This window comes from Ictidomys tridecemlineatus, chromosome 9 (genome assembly GCF_052094955.1).
Source record: "Ictidomys tridecemlineatus isolate mIctTri1 chromosome 9, mIctTri1.hap1, whole genome shotgun sequence".
NCBI classification, from domain to species: domain Eukaryota; kingdom Metazoa; phylum Chordata; class Mammalia; order Rodentia; family Sciuridae; genus Ictidomys; species Ictidomys tridecemlineatus.
Window position 1 is genome coordinate 144,177,589 of NC_135485.1, and position 21,557 is coordinate 144,199,145.

Genomic DNA, 21,557 nt, shown 5'->3' on the forward strand with positions numbered 1-21,557 from the left:
ATTTTGGCTTAACGTTGGCCATTTTCATTAAGTTTTTATTCACAGTAATTTGTAGGAATGTTGTTGGCACATATTATCATAAGGTAGAGAATTTGAGCTTTTCTTATTTCACAGGTTATTTTGGCATACACAAATAGGAGCACTCTGTGAAAACACATGGATGTCTTTTTCTATGGAAAATATCAGGAAGAAATAAACTTCTGGAGGGTGCTTGCATATTTCTGATCAAATGTATTGACAGTTAATTGTCATGTGCTACAACTTATGAAATTATGATTTTATAGATTCATTTGGTTATTTTAAAAAAATGTAGACTATATTTGTTCAAAGAAGCAGTTTTAATAATTAAACATATTTTGCAATCCATAATTCCAGTGAAGTTTCATTATTTTATCTGGTGATTAATAATTTATACCAGGTTTAAAAGTATAAATTTTATTCTCTCAACATGATGTATAAAAGTTATTTTCTCACCTGAAAGGAATGTTTTTATATTAATTTAAATTTTTACAAAAATAAAATTTGTTTATGTCCTTCCTTAAAGTATTTTGTTCTTATTAAAGTGATGCTATTTTTACTGATGATCTAAAGTTCAGGAATCATTTTCTCCAGATGGTTTATATAAACTGCTATTAACTTATTGTGAAGTTCTAGAATCTCTTTTTAGTTTACCTAGCCTCACAAAGACAATATTTTTATAGAAATTCTCCACCCAAAGCAAGGTATCATACTAGTTTTAGATATATTCTATTAAGAGATCATAGTGATTTCTTTCTTTCTTTCTTTCTTTCTTTCTTTTTTGCAATGTGATAACTCGGGACTCACACAGGCTGGACAACTGCTTTGCCACTGAGCCACATCCCAGCCCTTACTGTTGACTTCTTGATAGGAAAGAATTACTGCAAATGAAAAATAGTAAATGACAAAAAAATCAAATCCAGGCTTTTGTACCTAAGGAATGTAACAATAAAGGAAAGCGAGCAAGTGTTTTCTTTGAAGAGTTTAATGAGAGTCGCAGGAACACAGAGAATTATTTTACCATTAAGGAAAAAATACTCATCCCAAAAATGTTACAATGGAAAAACTTCTCTGAGCATTCAAGACCAGGGCTGGTTATCCCCTGGGACCCAGAACACTGAATGGGTTTTCAGTTTTGTTCTAGATGTTTTTTTCTATACTCCATCAGTGTTGTGCAAAATGTCAGGTTTTCTTCAGATTCCATTTCTTGAAAACCTTGGCCTTTGTTAATTACCTAGAGGTAGGAAAACGTACTCTCTGTGATAAGTGTAGTTTAGTCGAAGATATTCGAATTCAAACCCTGCAGAGATTCCACCGAATGCATTTTAAAGCTATCTGGTTTGCTACTAAGCTATCCAACTTTAGTAAACTCACATTTCCTTGGAAATAAAATAGGTGATTTTAATTTGCCATAAAAGTAGGAGGAAAAAATGATCTACTGACATTGGGATAAAATTATCTTTTTATTGGCCCATGACCCATCCCATGTCTTTCACCAAAAAGGTCTCTTTCAACAGCGGTAGACAATTGCTAATCAAAATATTTTGAAATCACTCTTTTGGAGAAGTTAAATTTTGAGTCTTAAAGTTCTTGACTTTTAAAATACCAAACAAATTAGCTAATTTAAAATATACTTTGCTCAAATCACAATATCTGCTACCAGATTCTCTGGTTCACTGCTGATTGTTCCTTTGGTGATCACCACTGGGGAAATTTATATAGTGGCAAAAGAAAATTTTGTAATTTTGATCCTTTGCTGATTAGAAAACTAAGCATTATGAGAGTTGGGAGGAAACTCCAAAGTCTATGAGGGATCATAAGTCACTTGGTTTGTCTGGATTAATTGTTAACTTCAGAAAACCGGTTTGTTCTGCTCCAGCCTGAGTATACTTATTAAATTTAGAAATAGTTTCAAGCATTATTACTGCATATAAAACACAGGCAGCTAATTAGCCTCTGTTGAATATTTTAATATGTTCCCCTGTAATATAATTTTTAATGATAGAAAATAAATTAAAATTGTATTACAGGAAGAAGGAGAATCTACAAACTGGTGCTTCTTAATTGTTGCCAAAGGAAAAGGAACAACAACCCATGTTTTCGGTGAGAGCATTAATAATTCAGTCAACAGATGGCTAAGTGCACCACTGTAAAAATGGGTGCAAATTAATTCTCACTTGCTCTCATCTATTGGGAGATGAATGTAAAATTATGGCTTTCTATGTTAATATATTTATATTACTGTACACAAAGATATCTCAGTGAAACAAGCTGATGCAAGTAATAAAAGAATATAAAGTGCTTTGCAATTTCTACACCACATGATGTTCCCATTTCAATTTAGTCCTAAGAACATCTTGGATTATTCACTTGAAATTGGGAGCCACTCACATCTTTGCTTCATTAGCTTATCGGCATGAGTCAGCGTTCAGTGGCTGTGTCATGGTGACAGATCACCCACTGACTCAAGGGCTCACCACGGAGGTCTATCCTCACTCACATTAATCATTCCCATTCATGTCTTCGGGCTGCTCTGCTCCACTCCTTCCTTCCAACGCCCCGGTGGAAGGAGGACTCCATCATGTGCAGACTGAGCTCCTGGAAGAAAAGGAGGAGAGTGAATCTGGAGGATGCTCTTAAAACCTTTGCTCACAAGTGCCACACCTAGGTCTGGGGCTGTAGTTCAGGGACAGAGTACTTGCCTAGCACGCGTAAGGCACTGTGTTTGATCCTCAGCACCACATAAGAATAAATAAATTAAATAAAGGCATTCTGTCCATCTATAACTACAAAAAAAAAAAAACAACCCTTTTTAAAAAAGTGCCACACCTAGCTGGAGTCACCTTTCACTGTCTAACTGTACTCACACAGCCCGTCCCATGTCAGCGAGGTGAGAAGTTTTACTTTCCTACACTTATAGCCTTACAGGACGGTTTAGCAAAATTTTGATGATAATACAATCAATCCCATAAGCATTTTCTAAACTCAGCAAATTCATTTTTTCCTGATCCTAAAACTAAGTTCCTAACATGTTCAGAAAGATATTGATGGGACACAAAGGAAAAGATGAAGAAAATTTATAACTGATTATAAAAAATATAATGCCACATATTTTCATGTCTCTGAGACTGGCCAAAAGTCACAAGGACCTGATATGATCACTCAGATATTCCCTATAAAAGCTAATGTTAGGATAGGTATTTTTATTAGGCTGTTACTCTGCCTGCAGGTCTAATCCACATTGTCTCCATGAGGAGTGGAATGAGAATCAGTTTACTTCCCATACTGATTTTTGACTCAGTAACATGGATAAATTAATAGATGCATTGCTTAAATGAATTTATACCCCATGCATAAACAAAGAGGGTTAGAAATACAGAACACAGTTAAGTCCTAAAGAAACAGAAATAAAATATTTGTATTAAATGCATTTTAATACTAAGAGTAGTCTCCTTTAAAATCCCTGCGACCTTTTAAGACTGTTGTACTGTTTACTAAATACCAATGCAGTGTCAGAGAAGAAAGATATTAGTCCAAGTGTGAAGTTATCCAGACACATACAACCTTATCAGGCAGATCCAGACCAGGAACCCCACTGCTAGGCCCAGGAGGTGGGACTGGCAGCTGTCTGTCTCCGAAGTCAGGACATGGCTCCAAGAGCTCACTCCCAATGTCTAAGAAAAACATTTTCTGGGACTTTAAACTCATTAGAAGAAGCGTAAAATGTCTGTGTGTTTTAACTGACACCATGTCATATACAAGAAAGTTCTTTTAATACCCCAATAAATCTTGTCTTCAACCATCTGCTTTTTTAATTCTCTGATCATCTTAGATCTTTATTCCTTCATCAAAAACAGAAAAGAAAAATACAGTCATGATGCTTTAAAATCCCTTCTCCCTCTTGTACTTAGGGACCATGTATTATGTCATTTGAAAGGCAGAACTCGCTAAGAATTATGTCATGCATTTTCTATTCTGTCTTCACTCACACACATAAAATACCAAATCAGGAAAATGTAATTTATTACTTTGAAGCAGATTCTAATTTGATGTCTCAGATGGGTCTCTTTTCAAATGAGAAATGGCTTTTCTAGACTTCAGAAAGATTGGGGGTAAAGCATCCACACATGGAGAACGGAGAGCTAAAAGAAAGCACGGTCCTGGGCTTGCATCTTGCTTTCCTGTCTGCTTCTGTTCCCGTGCATTCTGGTCATTGCCCGCCTCCATCCTTGGGAGGCGTGAAGACACAGCCGTTCAGAAAACTTGGACCACCTAGCGCAGGACCACGGTGATCTTTAGAGGAAGATGAGAAGGAGACAGAGCTTCAAGCTGAGGCTGCCCCACAACCACAGCCCCAAGAGACTGTGGTGGGTGCAAAAGAGGTCAGTAGGGGGTCCTCAAGGACACACACCTGCAGCTCTGTCCACACACAACCCACCCGCAGAGCTCCAGTGGGTGGTGTGCCAGCAGTTTTTGTTGACTTGTTTTATATGTCATACTTCACATATCATCTGAGCCAAATATTCTTTTTTCCCTTCCCTATTTGTGGCCCTTTAAGGTATCTTGAAATGTCAATTTATGAAACTGCTGAGAATGCAGGAGGAACAAAAGAAATAAGCACGATAATTAATCATGCAATCAAACCAGGGAGAGAGAAATGAGACCTCCAATGCCACATTTTAAAATCATCCTGGGACTTCGTACTAGGTAAATGCTGGTTATCATCAGTTTCCACGGATGGTGGTGTAGATGATTTTTGAAATCAGCAGACATTGGGCACAAGGAAACTTGGGATTTCATAACAATCCAGTTCTCCAAAATTTGTTTTTTTAATCCAGTTTTGAAGTATCCTTCCGCTCACAATAAAAATTGATGAGCAATAATATATGCACATGACCCAGGGCTCCCTAGGGCAATGGTTCTCCAAGAAGCTCTAGGGTGACTTATGAGCCTGGCACTTAAGAGAGACGTTAAATAGTGAAGAGAAACCGCTGCCACCTGGGCTCCCTTGCTGCTTCTGCCCGCACTGCGACTGGCCTGGCTGCAAACTGCAGGGGAACCCAGCAAACCCCTTCAACATGAGAGAAACCTGAGCCACAGAAGGTCGACCGATGTGTACACAATGGCTTTCTGAAAAGAATAGACTTTGGATAGGAAATATTCGAACGTTTGAACTCATGATCTTGAATCTAATGAGTATTGACAGCCACGTGTCTCAGGAGCTCATTTTTTTGTTCTGGATACAAACCACGGAGCTTGCTCCCTTAGAAGAGAAACGCTGTATTAAAGTCATCTCGCTGCTTGCTCTGTGTTTGGAGAAAGATGATCAGCTTCCTCCTCTCCAGGCTAATGCACTTGGCTGTGTGGGAGGCACTTTGTGTTCCAAGAACTTTGCATAAGTCAATCCATTGCATGTCTACACCACCCTAGTGGTAGGTGTTGTTACCACTCTCCTCACAGCCTACAGGAACCGCAAGGAGGACGGGGCTGCAGAAGCACATTGGCTCCTCATCAGCCTCTTAAGCCAAAGAAACAGTGGGTGAGAGCTTGGGGACAAGCCAGGCTATTGGAGAGCAGAAAGGACAAGGACGGCAAGGGTGACTGCATTAAGAAGAGTTGGTGACAGCAGGACAGGAGCAGGACAGAACCTGGTCCCACAGGAACGTTTAGACAGACTTAGTTCTAGAGTTGACTGTGAACTCAGACAAACCCTGTTCAAATTCCAGGTGTCCTCTTCACCAGTCACAGGGCTTTGTTTCCTCATATGAAAACCAGGGACTAAATTGATGAATTCTTAAGGTTGTTGTGAAGCTGAAGTAGATTGACTTATTAAGTAGATTAATTTACGTAAGGTACTTGGAATGTTCTGATTATTTTTTCTATACATCACTCTTCAATTTTCATCTTTTTGATGTTCCATTTTCTTTAGCTTCTTTAACATTGATTCCTAATTTCAGATAACATGTGTTGTTACCAGATCAATATCCCAACACCACTGTTGTCAACCTGAAAATTCCTGGCTCAGTTTTCCTTGAGCGCTTTCAGTTCAATGCCAAAGATATCACTCTCGCGTTCCACCCTTTCCGTGTTTTCTCATGACAGAGTGGAACGGACACAACAGAGGTTTTAGACTAACTTGGTTCAAATCCTGCCTGTGACATTTTATCATCTTTGTGGGGATTGGAAGTCACCTTCTTTGGGCCTCAGCATTTATAACAAAACTAAGAAGAATAGTATCTTCTTTCAAAGGACTAAGTCATCTTGTCAAATTCTTTTCCTTTTTGATTTTTGGAGGAAGAGTGTCATGTCTGAGATCAGGTCGCCCCTGGACTTGGACTTTGTAATACAGCATTTTTGTCCACTCCACCACCCCTAGCCCACGCCAGCAAACTATCCACGCAGAGCCCCAAACAGAAAGACTGGCACAATAGTGATCCTAATTCTCCTACCCTAATTTTAATGGGTCCCTGATTTGAAAGAAAGCAAATCCTCCAGAGTTAGAATAAAAATGAAAGGTACAGTCTCTGGAGCACAACTGCAGAGGATGAAAATACGTTCCAGTAATACGATTCAGACTGGATGACCGTGAGGCCCAGACGGCTGTCATGAGAGGGGATAAAATGGGTTGGCTGCCAGCAGAGGGGCCAGCATCAAACACTGGGTGGACAGAAGATGGCAGAGAAATGGGAGGACCCGACGGCCTGGTGTGAGGCAGGAAGGCAGCAATTCACTGCTTTAAAGCAAAGGATCTGGGGTGATGCTGAGCGCAAAAGGCAGGGTCTCAAATGGTGATAATGACAGTGAAATGACAGGCTCACCCAGTAATGGCTTGTGATGGCACATCTTCAGGGGAATGGTGGGAAAGTTAATTACTTATTTCATAGCTACCATGTTGCAATAGCTGAAAGACTATTGGAAAATAACTAAATTACCAAAGCAAAATTGATGATTAAATATAATTTCATAAATATATTTAAATTTCAAACCTCTTAGAAGTTTTGTAATAGGACCCAAGTATTGGATAATAATTTCCTATTTAGGTCGATGGTTTGAAAGTGGCTTAAACAAATTAAGCGCTTCATGAATATTCCATAAGCGTGTGAAAGAAAAATGCTTGCAATAAGGGTCCTCAGTGGTCTTTCTTCAAAATATATTAAAAAAAGAATATAAAAACATGTTTTGTGATTTTTGCATTGCTTGTGAGCACAAGGGTACAAGTGTCTGTTATCCAACCTCATATCTGTCTTCTAGGATTAAAATGTTTGAGCAACTGAAAATGGGGTTGAGGGGCAATGATCTGTCCTGTGAGAAGGTTCAGGGTGGTGCTGAGTAAGATCCAAAGACCTCATCGGGCTGTGAGATGGGGAATTTGCTTGCACTTCTCCTCCTCACCTCTGACTGCCTTCTCCTGTGTTGACCATGCTGCCCACCCTGGCCCTTCCCAGTTCCTGGAGCAGGGCATCTTACTTTGGTGATGGCCTTGCTCATTCTCCAGCCTGTGTGAGGAAGTCTTCTGAGCTCTTCACCAGGCAGACCCCTCTGAAGTCTCAGCTTTAACATCTGCCCTGCAGAAGACCCTCTGAACCCCCTCAGAAGCAAATTCCTCCCTTTCTGTCCTCATGTGAAACCCCAGAATCACATCCCATCATTTTAGAACTAAGAGAACACTGCATACTCGCTACCAAGTCATTTCCTTTAAATCTTTGTTTTAAAATGATTGAAATACGTTCTCAAGTCTCCATAACATCAAATCGTACAAAATATGCATGAAATTTCACTTAGATGTGCTACCATTATTCGCTGTGTTGGTCTGTGTGTGAATGTGAGTTTCCATAGCATAGTTGCTTTCATAGGATGTCAATGGACTCTGTTAGATTTACTGCTTTTTTTCTTTCCTTTATTAATTAGCCTTGTCAAGATCCTGAATAAAAAAAAATTTAATATTAAGGGAAATATTGAAGATATTACCTTAGCTTAAAAATCTGAAAATTTTAAGGTGCAGTGATGCATGTCTATAATCCCAGAGACTCGGGAGGTTGAGACAGGAGCATTGTGAGTTCAAAGCCAGTCTCAGCAATGGCGAGGCACTAAACAATTAAGTGAGACCCTGTCTCTAAATAAAATACAAAGTAGGGCTGGGGATGTGGCTCAGTGGTCGAGTGCCCTGAGTTGAATCCCCAGTACCAAAAAAAAAAAAAAAAAAAAAGTAAGAAATTCGTTTCTTTGCTTGTCTCTGAAGTTGCCTTTCAAAAGTCTCAATTGTCCCAGAAACTGAGACACAGCATGAGAGATAAAATTCTAAGTACTTCCAAAATATTTCAATGTTTGTTGATATGACAATCAGGATGTTTTACTCCTGGCTGCAAGGGGCACCTCATTCACCATTCTGTGTTGTCTTTGTTAGACAATGTTATCAATAAAATTATAAAAGTTTTTTGCTTTTATACAGGCATTTAACTTACTAAACAAAATATAACATTTGGTTGGGTTGATATTGCCACAAAACAAAACCAAATTTTCTGATTAATATTATCAAAAATGTAGGGAGTTGCTGTTCTAAAATGCATTTTAGAATCTAGTATATAAAGATATATTTACTCCCTTTGGGACATTAATGAAAGTAACATTATGTGTACCATGACTGCATTAGATTGTATTTTGCAATTATCTCCTGATGATCATGCAGTCTATAAAAAATTTTGTGCTATTTGCACGGTTTAGAATATGTGTAGTTCTTTTTAAGTGAAAGTGTTAAAGTGTAACATGAAATTAGGTTGCCAGAGGAAATTTGCAGCAAAACCAGGACACAGATATTTTATTCAGTTTCTGCAGAATAACCAGAAAAACATATTATTGGAAAAGCAAAACTGTCAGAAAAAAAAAATCATTTGGGTTCCTTTTTAACTTCAAAGCTTTGACTGTCTCTTTCCACATAATATTGCCACAAATGGGTCCTATAACAACTTGTGTGAGGACTAGAAAAATTAAAGTGGAAAGTTAATGGCACTGGAACAGGAAGGCAAAGGGAACCTTGAGACAGCTAGACAGATGTCAGAAGTAATTATTCAGTAATTTGAACCAATTTAAACATCAGCTATATTTACCACAAACTCAGCAGAACATGATCGATCTGGGTGAACTCACATGCTCTTTACTGGAGATGATACCAACATCTATGACAAAGTATTAGCCTGAAACCAAATGAACCAACTTCAAAATCAGTAGGATTTGATGGCCAAAGCTGTGAGTTAGTTTGTGGCAATAGCTTTTAAATACCAGGAAAGGTAATTTAATCTCATATAATTAGTGTAAAGTAAGAAATGCTGAAAATAGTGGAAATTGCCTTAAATACTCTTTAAAGTTTACTAAAATCTATTTTTAATTGCTTTTTAAAATGCAGTTGATTGCCAAAGTTTAGGAAATAATTGATTACATTGATTATATTGCATGTGGGGTGCACATTACTATAAATACAGATTTTTTTTGAAATACCTCAGTAATTCTCTGAAAACAGAGTTTGCAAATAAGTACTGATCAGAGGAAGAATCCAGTCACTCAAAATTGCAAGCTTCTTGAAGGCAAGAGTCACTTTTTTATTCTCAGAGCTTTCCATAGTGATTGGCCCAGAGTACTAACATGAGCAAATTAAAGCAGGGGTGTGTTAACAAGACTCACAAGCTAATTTACAAGGCAAAGCTACTTTCTAATTCTATATGCCACAAACACCTCTTCAAAAGTAGTCACTAAATGCAGCAAGGCCAAGAATTGTTCTTTAATATGAATAGAAAGCTGTCTGTGAGTTATAATTGGCTTTGTTGCTTTAAATCTGCTGAGCATGTCTTGGACTCAATCTATTCTTGATCTAAAGCTGCATAAATTAAGAAAATTTCAAATGAAAATATATTTTTTTCTGCATTTTAAAATGCATTTTAAAAATATATTTTTTGCTAGCTTATTATATTAACAGACCCAATCCATCATCTTTTTTGAAATGCTATTCAAAACTCTCTTTTAAAATTAAAAAAGAAAACATATCAGGGAGAGACACAGAGAGATAGATAGATAGATGATAGATAAAGATATTTTCTCCTCATATCAATGGGTCCGCCCACAGCTTTCTGCTTAGATTAGGGAAGACTTTTCAAGACAGAAAGGGTTTATTGTTAAATAGTAGTTGATTGTCAATTCAAGTTACTTGATGATTGACACTTCTGCCAAACATCCCTCTTTTCATTTTCTGTTTATCCAAAGCCCTTTCCAAATGTATCACCACCGTCCCACAAATAATTCATCTCAGCATCTGACCTTCAGGGCAGCATTACCCCCGCTTTGGGACACAATGTCTTTCTCTTCTCTCCAACTCATAGCTGTGAAATAATTACCAGTTTGGGAAATAGGTTATACAATTTATTGTCTTAATTATACTGTTTTTCTAAAGGGATATTTTCCTACAATATTTTACTTTGTGATTTCAAGGTCAAGTGTCAACAACCCTGTTCTGGGCAGCTCTCTGGCCTGTGACTGACTGACAGACATAGCTGGGGAAGACTGTCTGAGCAAGCTGACTGCTCTGGCAAAATGGAATCTTATTTTGATCAACAGCTGTACCACATGCAATATGCTTTCAATTTGAGATGGGGAACTCAGTGACATTGCCAAGGAACTTTGTACATCGTTGGTTATTTTATTTGGGCTAGAATGGTACATAGATTATGATCCCATCTTTCTGCCAGAATACCATGGTGACCGACTTTGTTCTTTGAAACCTGATTTGGGAGTTTGGCAAACTAATTCATAAACTCACAAAGTTGTAAGTTTCCAAATGGGTCACCTGAAAATCATCTGCCTTTTGGTGAAGTGTTTTTAAGAATTCTGTGGTCTTCTCATTTCTTCAGAAATGGACTCTCTCACAAATGTATCTTGGTAAGTCTACTTTGAGTCTATCACATGCTGCATGAATATTTGATGAGTCTGTCCTTCCCCCAACACATCCTTTCCTAAATGTAAATATTCTTTAGGTCATCCACATTCATTTAAACGATAAGCTCCCAGAATTGTCTATGTGCATTCTAACACAACCCTGGCTCCAACAGATGCACCTTCTACAGCACAAAAAAAGACTTTCCCAAGAGTTTTCATGGTTAACTCCAAAAAATATGTCTTTACATCTTAATCTCATTTCAGCATTCTTCCTTCTGAAATTTCAACACACTTCAAAAAATGTTTGTTGATGATGTAAATTTGGAGTTTGCTATACTTATTCTAAAAAGTAAAGCACATCTTAAAAGCTATTTGGGGGGCTGGAATGTGGCTCAGTGGTAGAGCGCTTGCCTAGCATGCGTAAGGCACCGTGTTCAATCTTTAGCACCACCTAAAAATAAATAAATAAAGGTACTGTGTCCATCTACAACTAAAAATAAATATTAAGAAAAAAAGGGCTATTTGGTCAGCCCTCAGTTGCTTTGAATTCCAGCATAGATTTGCTGTCATGTCTTAGAGACGTCTTCTCTACCATCACTCCCTCCCTCTAAAATGCATCCTTCTCATGCCCTTTGAATTGTTTTTCCTTATAAATGATCCACTTCAAAAGTGAATGTGATTTGTAAAATGACAATTTCTACAACCTCCCATCGGTAGGTACTTTATACTTATGATATATATATATATGAGTCAGTAATAAGGAACAGGCTACGTTGCTGTCAGGCATCTTAGCAGGCTTCCTGTTACTGTCCCTCCAGCACTGTGTAGTCATAAAGGACAGCATGAATCAACCCTCATTGGCACAAACCTTCAGCTGGATTACACACGTCCCACTTTGTCTTCTGGTTGTTGGTCCTCCGTGCAGAGTGAATGGATGCCCACGTTCTCAGGATTTACTTCCCATCTGAAGATTCGCTTCAACAAGAATTCTGTTTCTGGGCCTGCTCTAATAGTCACTTTCTCACCACCCACCCATATATATATTTGGGTGCAGTCTTTTCCGATGTCCACAATGGTCTGTCCGGGCTGACTCTCTGGCTGCTTCCCTAAAGTGGAACAGTCTCCTCCTGCTGCTTTCCCAGGCCACAGCCGCTGCCCACAAACGTGACACAATAGGGGTGTTCACAACTCACCTGCACCATTCAAGTCTCTTGAGCAAGTGTCAGTCTCCAGAAAGTTCCCCCCAACCCCCTGACCTAAGCTAGCACACACACTCTACTGTGAACCTGCTTCAGCCTGGACCTTCTTGACATAACTAGATATTATCCTCCATGGTTACTGCTGTTTCCAGGGTTGAGTGTAAGCCTCCTCTTTTAGAATTTGCATTTCATCCAGGCTGTTCTTTGTCACTTTTCTTCACAATTTTGTTCCTATAAGATAGAAGAGCACCTGGCCTGTAAAGGGCATTAATTATGTTTGTGATTAAATTTAACCTAGGATGTTGAATTTCTTTGAAGTTCAATGTATTTCTTTGTTAAAGAATTTGCACTTCAGGGTTGTTAGTGAAGAATATGTTTGTTTACAATCATTGCCAGGGTTGTGTAGGCTATGTTAGGAGTGAATCATTGATATTCACTTGCACCAGATTTACCAGAACGGAGTTAAACTTTACTAGAACATAGTGACTTTTCCCTCACTAACAATAAGTGAAAATATTGAATTTGTATATATAGCCAGCCTGTAACACTTGAACTGATTAACCATTAAAACTACTGGTTGTATCAAACATTAGTAATGTGGCATTTCACTCAAAACATCTTTAAAGGACAAATGCCAGATTAATTACAGGGTTTAATGTTTTACTTCACACAGGAAGGCTTGATAATGTACTAAAATATATTTCATTTCTAGGCTTATTTTTCCTAAGGGAAGGTAAATTCAGTCATTTTGAAATGTCAGCCCTTTTTAAATCAAATCTGTGACATAAATCAGAATGGGAAAGTAAAATCGCATTGCTGAATTATTAATTCAAAATCTTAAATCATCCTTGCTTTCCAGATGCACTTTACCATACTGCTAAATTCAAATAAAATAATATAAATTTACATGATAACAGTGATTTGTTCTTACATGGAATGTCTGGAAGTAATAAAGTTGCTCAGTAATGCATCTAATTTTTTCTTACAAATAAAATATTTATAAATGACACAACTGTCCAGAGTGCCAGCACTGTGTTCCCCATGAACCCCCCCAGCGCTGGGAAGCCCTTGGCAAACAGCATGCCTGGGGGAGCTGCGCCCCAGGCTCTGCTCAGTTTCCATGTGTTAAAATGGCTTTAATTTATCTTACCAAGCTATCAATGAAGCCAACGTAGAAACTTCTAAACTTCTAGAAACACTCTTAAAAACCAGAACAACATTCTCTAAGGAACTTAGTGGCTGAGGTCAGTGCTGGGCAGCATCCTCTGGAAGTGGTCACCTGCTTCTGGGCCTTGCTGGCAGTATGTCCATGAGAGTATTTCAATTTGCTTGAAAGTAAGTAACATTATGTCCATGACAAAGAGGAAAGCAAAAACACCATCTCCGTGACAGTGGGTGATGACACATCCGTGTCAAAGATGCAGAGGAGGACAGAGTGACTGGGTTCCACATCCAATAGAGCCCTCCAGGGGTTGGATCAGAATTCCATGGCCATGGTGTGAGGTGTGAGCCTACAGGCAGCCATTTATTTGGGGGGATTACCACTTATCAAAATGCCTATGAATCTCTTTCCCCAGTATATACGCTATGTCGCTTCAGGACTCCAGTAAGTTAAACGTTATTCTCCATCTTCAGGGAGACTTTCCTTTCATAGATTTTTGATTTGTTATGAAACAAATATTGGTTCTCGCTTCAATGGGAAAGATTCCAACAAGACAAAAACACACCAGAAATTTTCCTATAGGAATGCCACCTTACTCCTAAGCTGGGATTGATTGCTCAAGAGAACAGGAAGAATTCCTGGAGAAAAAGAAGAGGGAGCCCTGGGCTGAGGATCTTTCCACTCAACCCTTAGCTATAATCACATTTCTCTTTTTGCTTTTAGCTCTGTTCTGAAATTCTATCCTTGAAGACACTGAGATGCTTCAGAGTTTCTCGGGGAAAAACCTATTAACCTCTTCTGTTTTCGAGTTGACAAAGTGATCAACGTGCTCCCATATTTGGGGAATAAACTCATAATACTAAAACTCACAGGAGTTTTACTACTGAAAGTTTTACTACTAAAGCATATTGGCTCGTCAAAGGTACCAGGGGAGGGGGTGAGATTAGGGCCCCACATTCAGTGTCTAAACCACAGTCAATAAAAATAATTTAAAGTGAAATCTACATTTTATATCCTATTCTGAAATATTTTTTTAAAGTCTCAAAATTATTAAATGACAGAGTATTTCTGGCATATATCTCAACCTGCTGATATTGATTTAAAATATTTCACTAAACAAAGTGTCTACATATTTTAAAACCCTTCATCATTATGGCATAGTCAGTATTAAGGGAGAATACCCCCAACAAATGTTAAGATTAAGGAAGATATTTAATTCTAAAAAATTCTGAGGCTGCACAGTCATTTTAACAGGTCTTTCTATTTAAGGTAAAACTATTTGACACAAATTGATCCTCTTTTATACCATTGTCCTTTTTCTTTTTCTTTTTTTTTTCCCCCTGAGTTGTTCCCCTGTGGGGTGACTTCTAGAAAAGAAAGGTTTGTCTGGCTGAGATAGTATGTAAACTTTGTTGAGATTTCAACAGCAGAGTGATCAATTCAGTAAAGAGAGGTATGTGTAGCATAGCCTTCACAGTCATTCCTCCTCCTTAGAACTGGACGTAGAAAATTTTAACTGGATCCTTGGAGAAAATCAGACCCAGACACTTTTCCACAATTCACTTTAAATCATTGCTGCTTCTATAACTAAGAGTCTGGTTCGAAACTGGCTTTCAGTGACTATATTCTACTGGGAACTTCCCAACCTTTATTGCTACAATGCTCAAATCAGTTTCATGAAAATGGGAACATCCAATAACTCTAATGAGTAGGGATGCACTAAAGCGACTTTAAAATGCTGTTCTGGGAATTATCCACAGAGGTGTTTTTGAAAAGAAGATGATTCTATCCATATATATATATATATATATATATATATATTTCTACTTGCTATACTCTATTGACAAATAGAGTGTACTCTCAACTGGGCAGCCAAAGCCTATAGAAAAATAAAAGTTTTAATGTTACACTCTGAATACAAAGTATTTTAAATAAATATTTTAATTCTATTGTTGGCATTTACAAGTAGAAAGCATACAGTATGTTACAAATATCAAAATGTGAAAAATATGAACGTTACATAAGTAACAAATGTAAAAAAGGTATTTTCTTACCTTCCCTGAAAGTAAGAAAACTATTCAGCATAGGAAAATATCAGTATCAAAAACACAGCATAGGTGTAAAAAAAGTTTTTACACAGTATTAAAAAATGATCTACAAAATGACACAAAGTAAGAAATGTCGCAATTTGATTTTATATAAATTATAAAAACTGGGTACTTGGGAAAATGTTGAATGGATAAAACAGAAGTCCAATCATAGGCTTTGCTTAGGTCAATTTGTTAACATGTTAAAAGCATAGAACATTTTGTTTTCAATAAATAGCTTTTAAAAGTCTCTTAGAAGTTCTCTGGATCATCACTCTGCAGTGGGGAGGGGCATGTGGGGGCCAACACGCTGTTGTTTCCTTCCTCAGGGAAAGCCTGAGGAAAGTCAGGAGGCCACAACTGTTTGCAAAAAAGATTCAGAAGTTTTAACATGATTTCTCGTAAGAAAGTGTTAAAGTGCTGAACAAAATGACTTCATTTTAGTACCCACTGTCATGTAAAACTTAAGCAAATACTCAGCCATTTCTGAGCACCATCGTATATGGAATCTATAATTCTGAAAAGTGTTCAAGGTCTTTCCTTCAAGGATGGGAAGGATCTTCACTACACTGTACACAAGGATTGGTCAAACCTCAGGGACCTGGCAATGGAAAACATAATCCTAATAATACAAGGGAGACAGTACACATACTCACTAGGAGAGCACAAGTTCTTGCTGCCCTGGTAACCGTATTAATTTCAAAATCACAAACCAAACACTGGTAAATAAGCAAAACTTTTCAAATGTTGCATGCCACGTAACTAGCTACAAAATACAATGCATGCGGGAAAACAAATCCAACCAAGCGCATTTAAATTAAACAGTTGTTCTGAGGCTGTTTCAGCAGCATTGTGGTTATTATTTTCAAGGTCTCCCTCGACCACCAGTCCACACTGGCCTGTTCTCAGCTGTGGCCCGACTTAGCTGGCCGTCTGGTCGTGGTCTGAGTGCTTCTGGCTCTCCATTTCGTCGCGCCAGCATGTCAGTGTCACACGTACTGCTCTGCTTCCCCTTCTTTGGGGACTGGCTTAGTCGGCCCACCTTTACCTTCTTCATTTGCTGCTGCCTTTTCTGGAAGAGACGCCAGATCTTTAAAAACATCTACATAATGGCCAAAGCCAGGCCCCCAGTTCAAAAGGTTGTCCCAGTTGAAGTTCCCCGCTGGCTGGCTGAGCTTCAGGGGCAGAGTGCTGTCCGCTGCCCCCGGGGCGGGCCCGCCCTCAGCCCTGCGGCCGTGGTACCTCCGGGGCTTCAGTCTGGCTCCGTAGTTGTCCTCGTCGTCCGCATCCGACTCGTTGACTTGAGACAACTTGGGCATCCTGGACGTGTACACCATGGGCTTTTCCCGGTCGTACTCCATTTCCGAGCACGTGAAGGACTCGTGGGAGTCGCTGTCGGAAGACGACTCTGGCGCGGGAATGCCGTCCGCGGGGTTCCTGGTCCTGGACAGGGGCCTCCTGCAGTCGTCCTCGGAAGAGGACCTCCCGTGGTCGGCGCTGCAGATGCTGGGGTTGCGGGGGCGAGGGGTGTTGAGCCTCTCCACCTCCTCAATGGAGAGCCCCACGGGAGGAGAGGACTCGAGGGGCATCTGCCCCGCGGGGTGCTTCAGGCGGCTCCCGGGTCTGGAGCCCTGCGCGGCCATGGCCTGGGGACTCTTGCTCCGGCGCCCCAGCCGCGTGGCGTAGTTGAAGAGGCCCGGGGGACAGGCCTCCCCGTGCATCTCCAGGGCGTTCCCGTCCCTGATGGGCAGGTGCAGCTCCCTGGCAGGGCTGTTCCGGTAGAAGGTGGAGGACTTGGAGAAGGGGGCGGGGCTGTGTCGCGACAGGGGGTTGGGGGTGGGGCACGCCGAGTGGCTGAGGGAGCTGGTCCTCAAGCCCGGGCCGTAGGCGGGCTGGTAGGTCAGGCTGCTGGCGCCCAGGGGCATGGGCGACTGCCTGGCGAAGCCCAGCGGGCTGTGCCTCTGGATGGAGAACTTGGGCGTGTGGCTGCGGAACTGCTTGTAGTGCTGGATGATGTCGGCGTCCGAGGGCGCGATGCTGCTGGCGTTGTCGATGTCGTAGTGCTCGATCTCCTGCTCCGGCGAGGCCAGCGGCGCGCTGGGGATGGTCTCGGGGCCGTGCGGGATGTCCGTCTCGTCGTAGATGAGGTAGGGGTTCTCCCGCTCGATGATGTCGGGTTTGGGGTTCCCCTCCGGCTGCTTCCTCACGGCCATGTCGTCCCCGTAGGGGGGGATGTGGTCCGGGTCGTCGAAAGCCACGTTCTCGCTCCCCTTCTTCTTCTTCTTCTCCTTGGGCTTCTTCTCCTCCGCGGGCGCTTTGCCCTTCCTGCCCCGGCACTGGTGGCACAGGATGAGGCTCAGGACCAGGAGGGCCAGGGCGGTGGCGCAGCTGCCCACGATGGCAGGCACGGCCCACAGCGGCAGGGACAGCTCTTCAGGGCCCGGGCTCAGAACGCACACGTGGCCCCCGGGGCTCCCGGCTTTGCACACTTTCCCCTGAGGACAGAGGATGCCCAGGCAGGCCACCACGGTCTCGCAGGTCCTTCCCGTGTGCGACTCCGGGCAGCTGCAGGTGAAGCCCGAGTGCAGGCCCGGCTCGCAGCTGCCCCCGTTCTGGCACGGGTGCGAGGCGCAGTCGCCCGGGGGCACACACTTGTAGGCGTACCACTGGTTGATGCACAGCAGGTCGCCCCAGCAGGGGTTGCTGGCACAGATGTTGGGGCCTCGGCAGCCAATCTTCACGGAGGGGTCCGTTTTGGAGATGGAAGCCAAGCTGTGCTTCCCGCTGAAAGGCAGACTTTCGCCACCATACAGCACGGACGCGATGCAGCCATCGAACCCTGCAGGGTTTAGAAAGCCCAGGAAAGTATGTTTAGAGAAGCTCAGGACTCAAACGCTATGGAGTCCCCTCAAGATAGTCTGGGGAGCATAGTCTCAGAGCCACCATCAATTCAAAGGCTGGGTATCTGTGCACCTTCTGACATAACTCAGCAAGACGTGAGATTCCCACAAAAATGAACCTTGGCTGCTTGGATCTCACACATGGTAAGACTCAGAGAAGACTGGACTGGGTTTTCTTTGTCTCCCTCTTTTCTTCCATTTAATTATTTACTTGTCTGATTTTATAGCCCACATACCAAGAGTTACATAGAAATCAAATTTATTTTTTGAGAGCAGAAAAATAGGCCAAAGTCTTTAACCACAAGACTAGGCAGTATCAATGGAGGTAACAGAACTCCCATGGAGTCCAACATAGTTTCTTGGGGAGCAAAAGAAAAATCTTAGCTCTCACAGTGCTCTGTGCGTCTCCAGAGGATGGATGGAGAGTTCGACTGTGGCTTTAATATTTCATGAGGTTGAGACCACAGGGTTAGAAAAAATTTCTAAAATGGCTCCTTAGGGGTAATAATGATGTGTGTGTGTGTGTGTGTGTGTGTGTGTGTGTGTGTGTGTTTTATTAGACTGCAGTGCACTAATGCAGCTTCATTGTTCCTGTGTAAAGCATAGGAGTCTGTTCTGATCTAGCATAATCTACATTCTAAAATACTGTAAGTACATATGAAGAACTTGTGACCTGGGATTTAACTTTTATGCTTTCACTCCATTACTCGGTCTCACATTTTGTCCTTGCCTCTTTTTTGACTCATCATTCCACCCAAACAACATTTCCACCCCTAATAAACTTTCTCTAAGGGCTTCTATGACATCTCCTACTTTGGTTCCTACAATTACTGGATTTCTTCTTATTACACAGTTTTCTTTTTTGACCAGTCTCTTCTAAACAACCATTAAGTCGCACGCACAGTTACTCAAGGTAAGAAAAGCCCCAGGCTTTCTTTTCCAGCCACACCCTCATGTTATCCATCACAACCAGGCCCAATACTGCAGTTTTCTAGTGGACGCTGACAACACCTCATTCTATATTTCTAGCCTAAGTCTGCCCCTGAGTTCCAGCCCATCCATTCAAAGTTCTTTCTCAAAAGTGCTTCAAGCCCAAACTGTGTCAAAACAAAATCTTGGTGTTTCCAGAGGTGTGTGTCTTTGCACTACATTGAGGGTCCTCTCTTGGCAACAGCACCGTTCCTTGAGTTGAAAAGTTAGAAACCTCCCTGAACTTTACCAAAATCACCAACGGCTTGGTTGATATTACTTTAGAATATGTCTTGCCAATCAACTTCTTTCTAACCCTTTGGTTATAACATGAATCAGAGCTCAGATACCTTGCCCAGTTCACTGCCAACACTCTCCCAAATAACTCCCCAAGTTCACTCATGTCTTCCAATTCATTCTCCATGTGGCCTGAAAGATCTCTAATACACCTGCATGTCTGATCTTGACACTTTTGTGTTTAATAACTTCCCATTGTTCTTCAAGCAAGACCAAAACTGCATCATGGTCTAGAATTTTCTCCAAAATAAATTGATCTTTTACTCACACCTGAACTCATTATTCAGATATGAATACCTATGTCCATTTCCCACATAAGTTTCACTTTCTTCTCCTTTTCTTTCACAAATCTCTAAAATTCTACATCCTCCCTTCACATCATTTTTCATAGATTAAAGTAATATTTGTGTTTAGGATTTCATGGATGGTTTTCTCCCTTGTTTCATGAGTTCCATGGGGAGAATGGCTATGAACGAGTACATGTGTGAACATTTACATACATGCCTGGTAAATTCACAAGCATCCAAGCCCATGAGCTTATTATGAATTGTAAACTTTCTATAGGTAGTTAAGATGGTCTTGAGATACTCATAACTGATAATATCAGAAATAAAACTAGTTTTGTGAAGTAGATTTAATGGTTTGTATATCTGAGATTCATAATAAATAAGTAGATTTTTTCAGCTTCACCACAAAACCACCCACTTTTTGAGAAACAACTCTTCTTTTCCTTTATGACTCTATTCCACAGAAGTATTTACCTGCTTGAGTATCTCGATGAGCTTGGTTGGGTGGAATTCCACCAAGAGATATAGTAAGCACGTCAAGACCACCAAAATCCTGAGTAGGGTGGACGATATCTCGGTTATAGATCCTGTCAATGGATAATACAGTAGCAGTTCCATTCTTTCCAATTAGGAAGGTATGCCAGTGGCCATCTGCAACATACACTTCAGGAATATTTCTCTCCACTTTCCCAGCAATTCCCGCATCTGATGTAAAATGTACTTTGCCATTCTTAATCTGGAAAACACATTAAAAATAATGTGCAATTAAAATGTGATATGCTCAAATAAAAATATCTGAATGGAACCAGCCCTTAAAATACTGATCAATCCAAAGTAGCTGGAATAGCTGAGAAGTCTGGTAGTATTGGAAGATATGTGCACACACATTGTATCCATAACTTTAGGTAACATATAATTTTACATTTAGAAATTTCAGTAGTTCTGCAGAGATCCTTATTTTTAAAGCTAATTTTTCAAGATGCATAGTTATTTTCCAGAACACAATTGAGATAATAATGTGGGATAATAGCTATCTTAAGATATGCAAATTACACCATTGTGGGATTCTATTTCCAGGGCAGTGTCGAGTGTGTTCTATTGGTAATACAGAATACACTTAATCAAAGGCCCATGGTGGTCAAAAATGCTAGAGCCACTTGCATGATGAAAAATGAATGCTCTCTCATAAAGGAAGCAGAGTTGGAAAACTAAAGACAAGAAAAAACTGTTTTACCTCTCATCTATGACACGGGAATTTTAGGAAAAGAAATGATGCCTATTATTTATATCATTTCTTGAGAGGAAAAACTGTGATGAATTAAGGGTGGATTCTTACTAACGAGGTGTCTGGGCAAGGCTTGCCTTTGGCTGTCTTTTCCATCTATCTAAGGGGATTGGGTTTCCTTCGCTTCACCCGGCAGAGCCCTGGGTAGCAGCAAGCTCCACTCCAGTTTCCAGCTCTGCATGGCCAGCAGCAGTGTAGACACTTTACGAGACAAGGTGAACACTGGGTTCAGGGAACACTGTCCCTTCAGGACAGCTAGGCAGAGGGTGGAAGGGTGCCACGTGGCACAGGAAGGGAACAGAGGATGATCAGCTCGTCGCTCAGATCAAACACTATTTCCACAAGCAACAAACACATCTGGTAGAACTAAAATCAGTTCATTTGTACTCTTTGGAAAATATGTGTACCACATTTACATACATCACTTGTAGAG

The 21,557-nt window shown here is 40.6% G+C and overlaps 1 protein-coding gene across 3 annotated transcripts in view; it reads right to left on the minus strand.

Annotated features, from left to right (window-relative positions):
• Nucleotides 1-985: 985 nt before the first annotated feature.
• The window catches only part of Fat4 (FAT atypical cadherin 4), a 168,323-nt gene continuing 147,751 nt past the window's right edge, over nucleotides 986-21,557 (minus strand). Inside the window, exons 16-18 of one of the 3 annotated variants that reach the window (XM_078022134.1) lie at nucleotides 20,314-20,575; nucleotides 2,519-2,616; nucleotides 986-1,252 (exon numbers count right to left, since the gene is read on the minus strand). In XM_078022134.1, coding sequence (XP_077878260.1) covers nucleotides 2,534-2,616; nucleotides 20,314-20,575 — 345 coding nt within the window. In that variant the 3' untranslated portion in view covers nucleotides 986-1,252; nucleotides 2,519-2,533. Of the gene's footprint in view, nucleotides 2,617-15,222; nucleotides 18,226-20,313; nucleotides 20,576-21,557 lie in introns of those variants that run through there. The other 2 variants (XM_021734063.3, XM_005336521.5) reach the window with 2 other exon arrangements.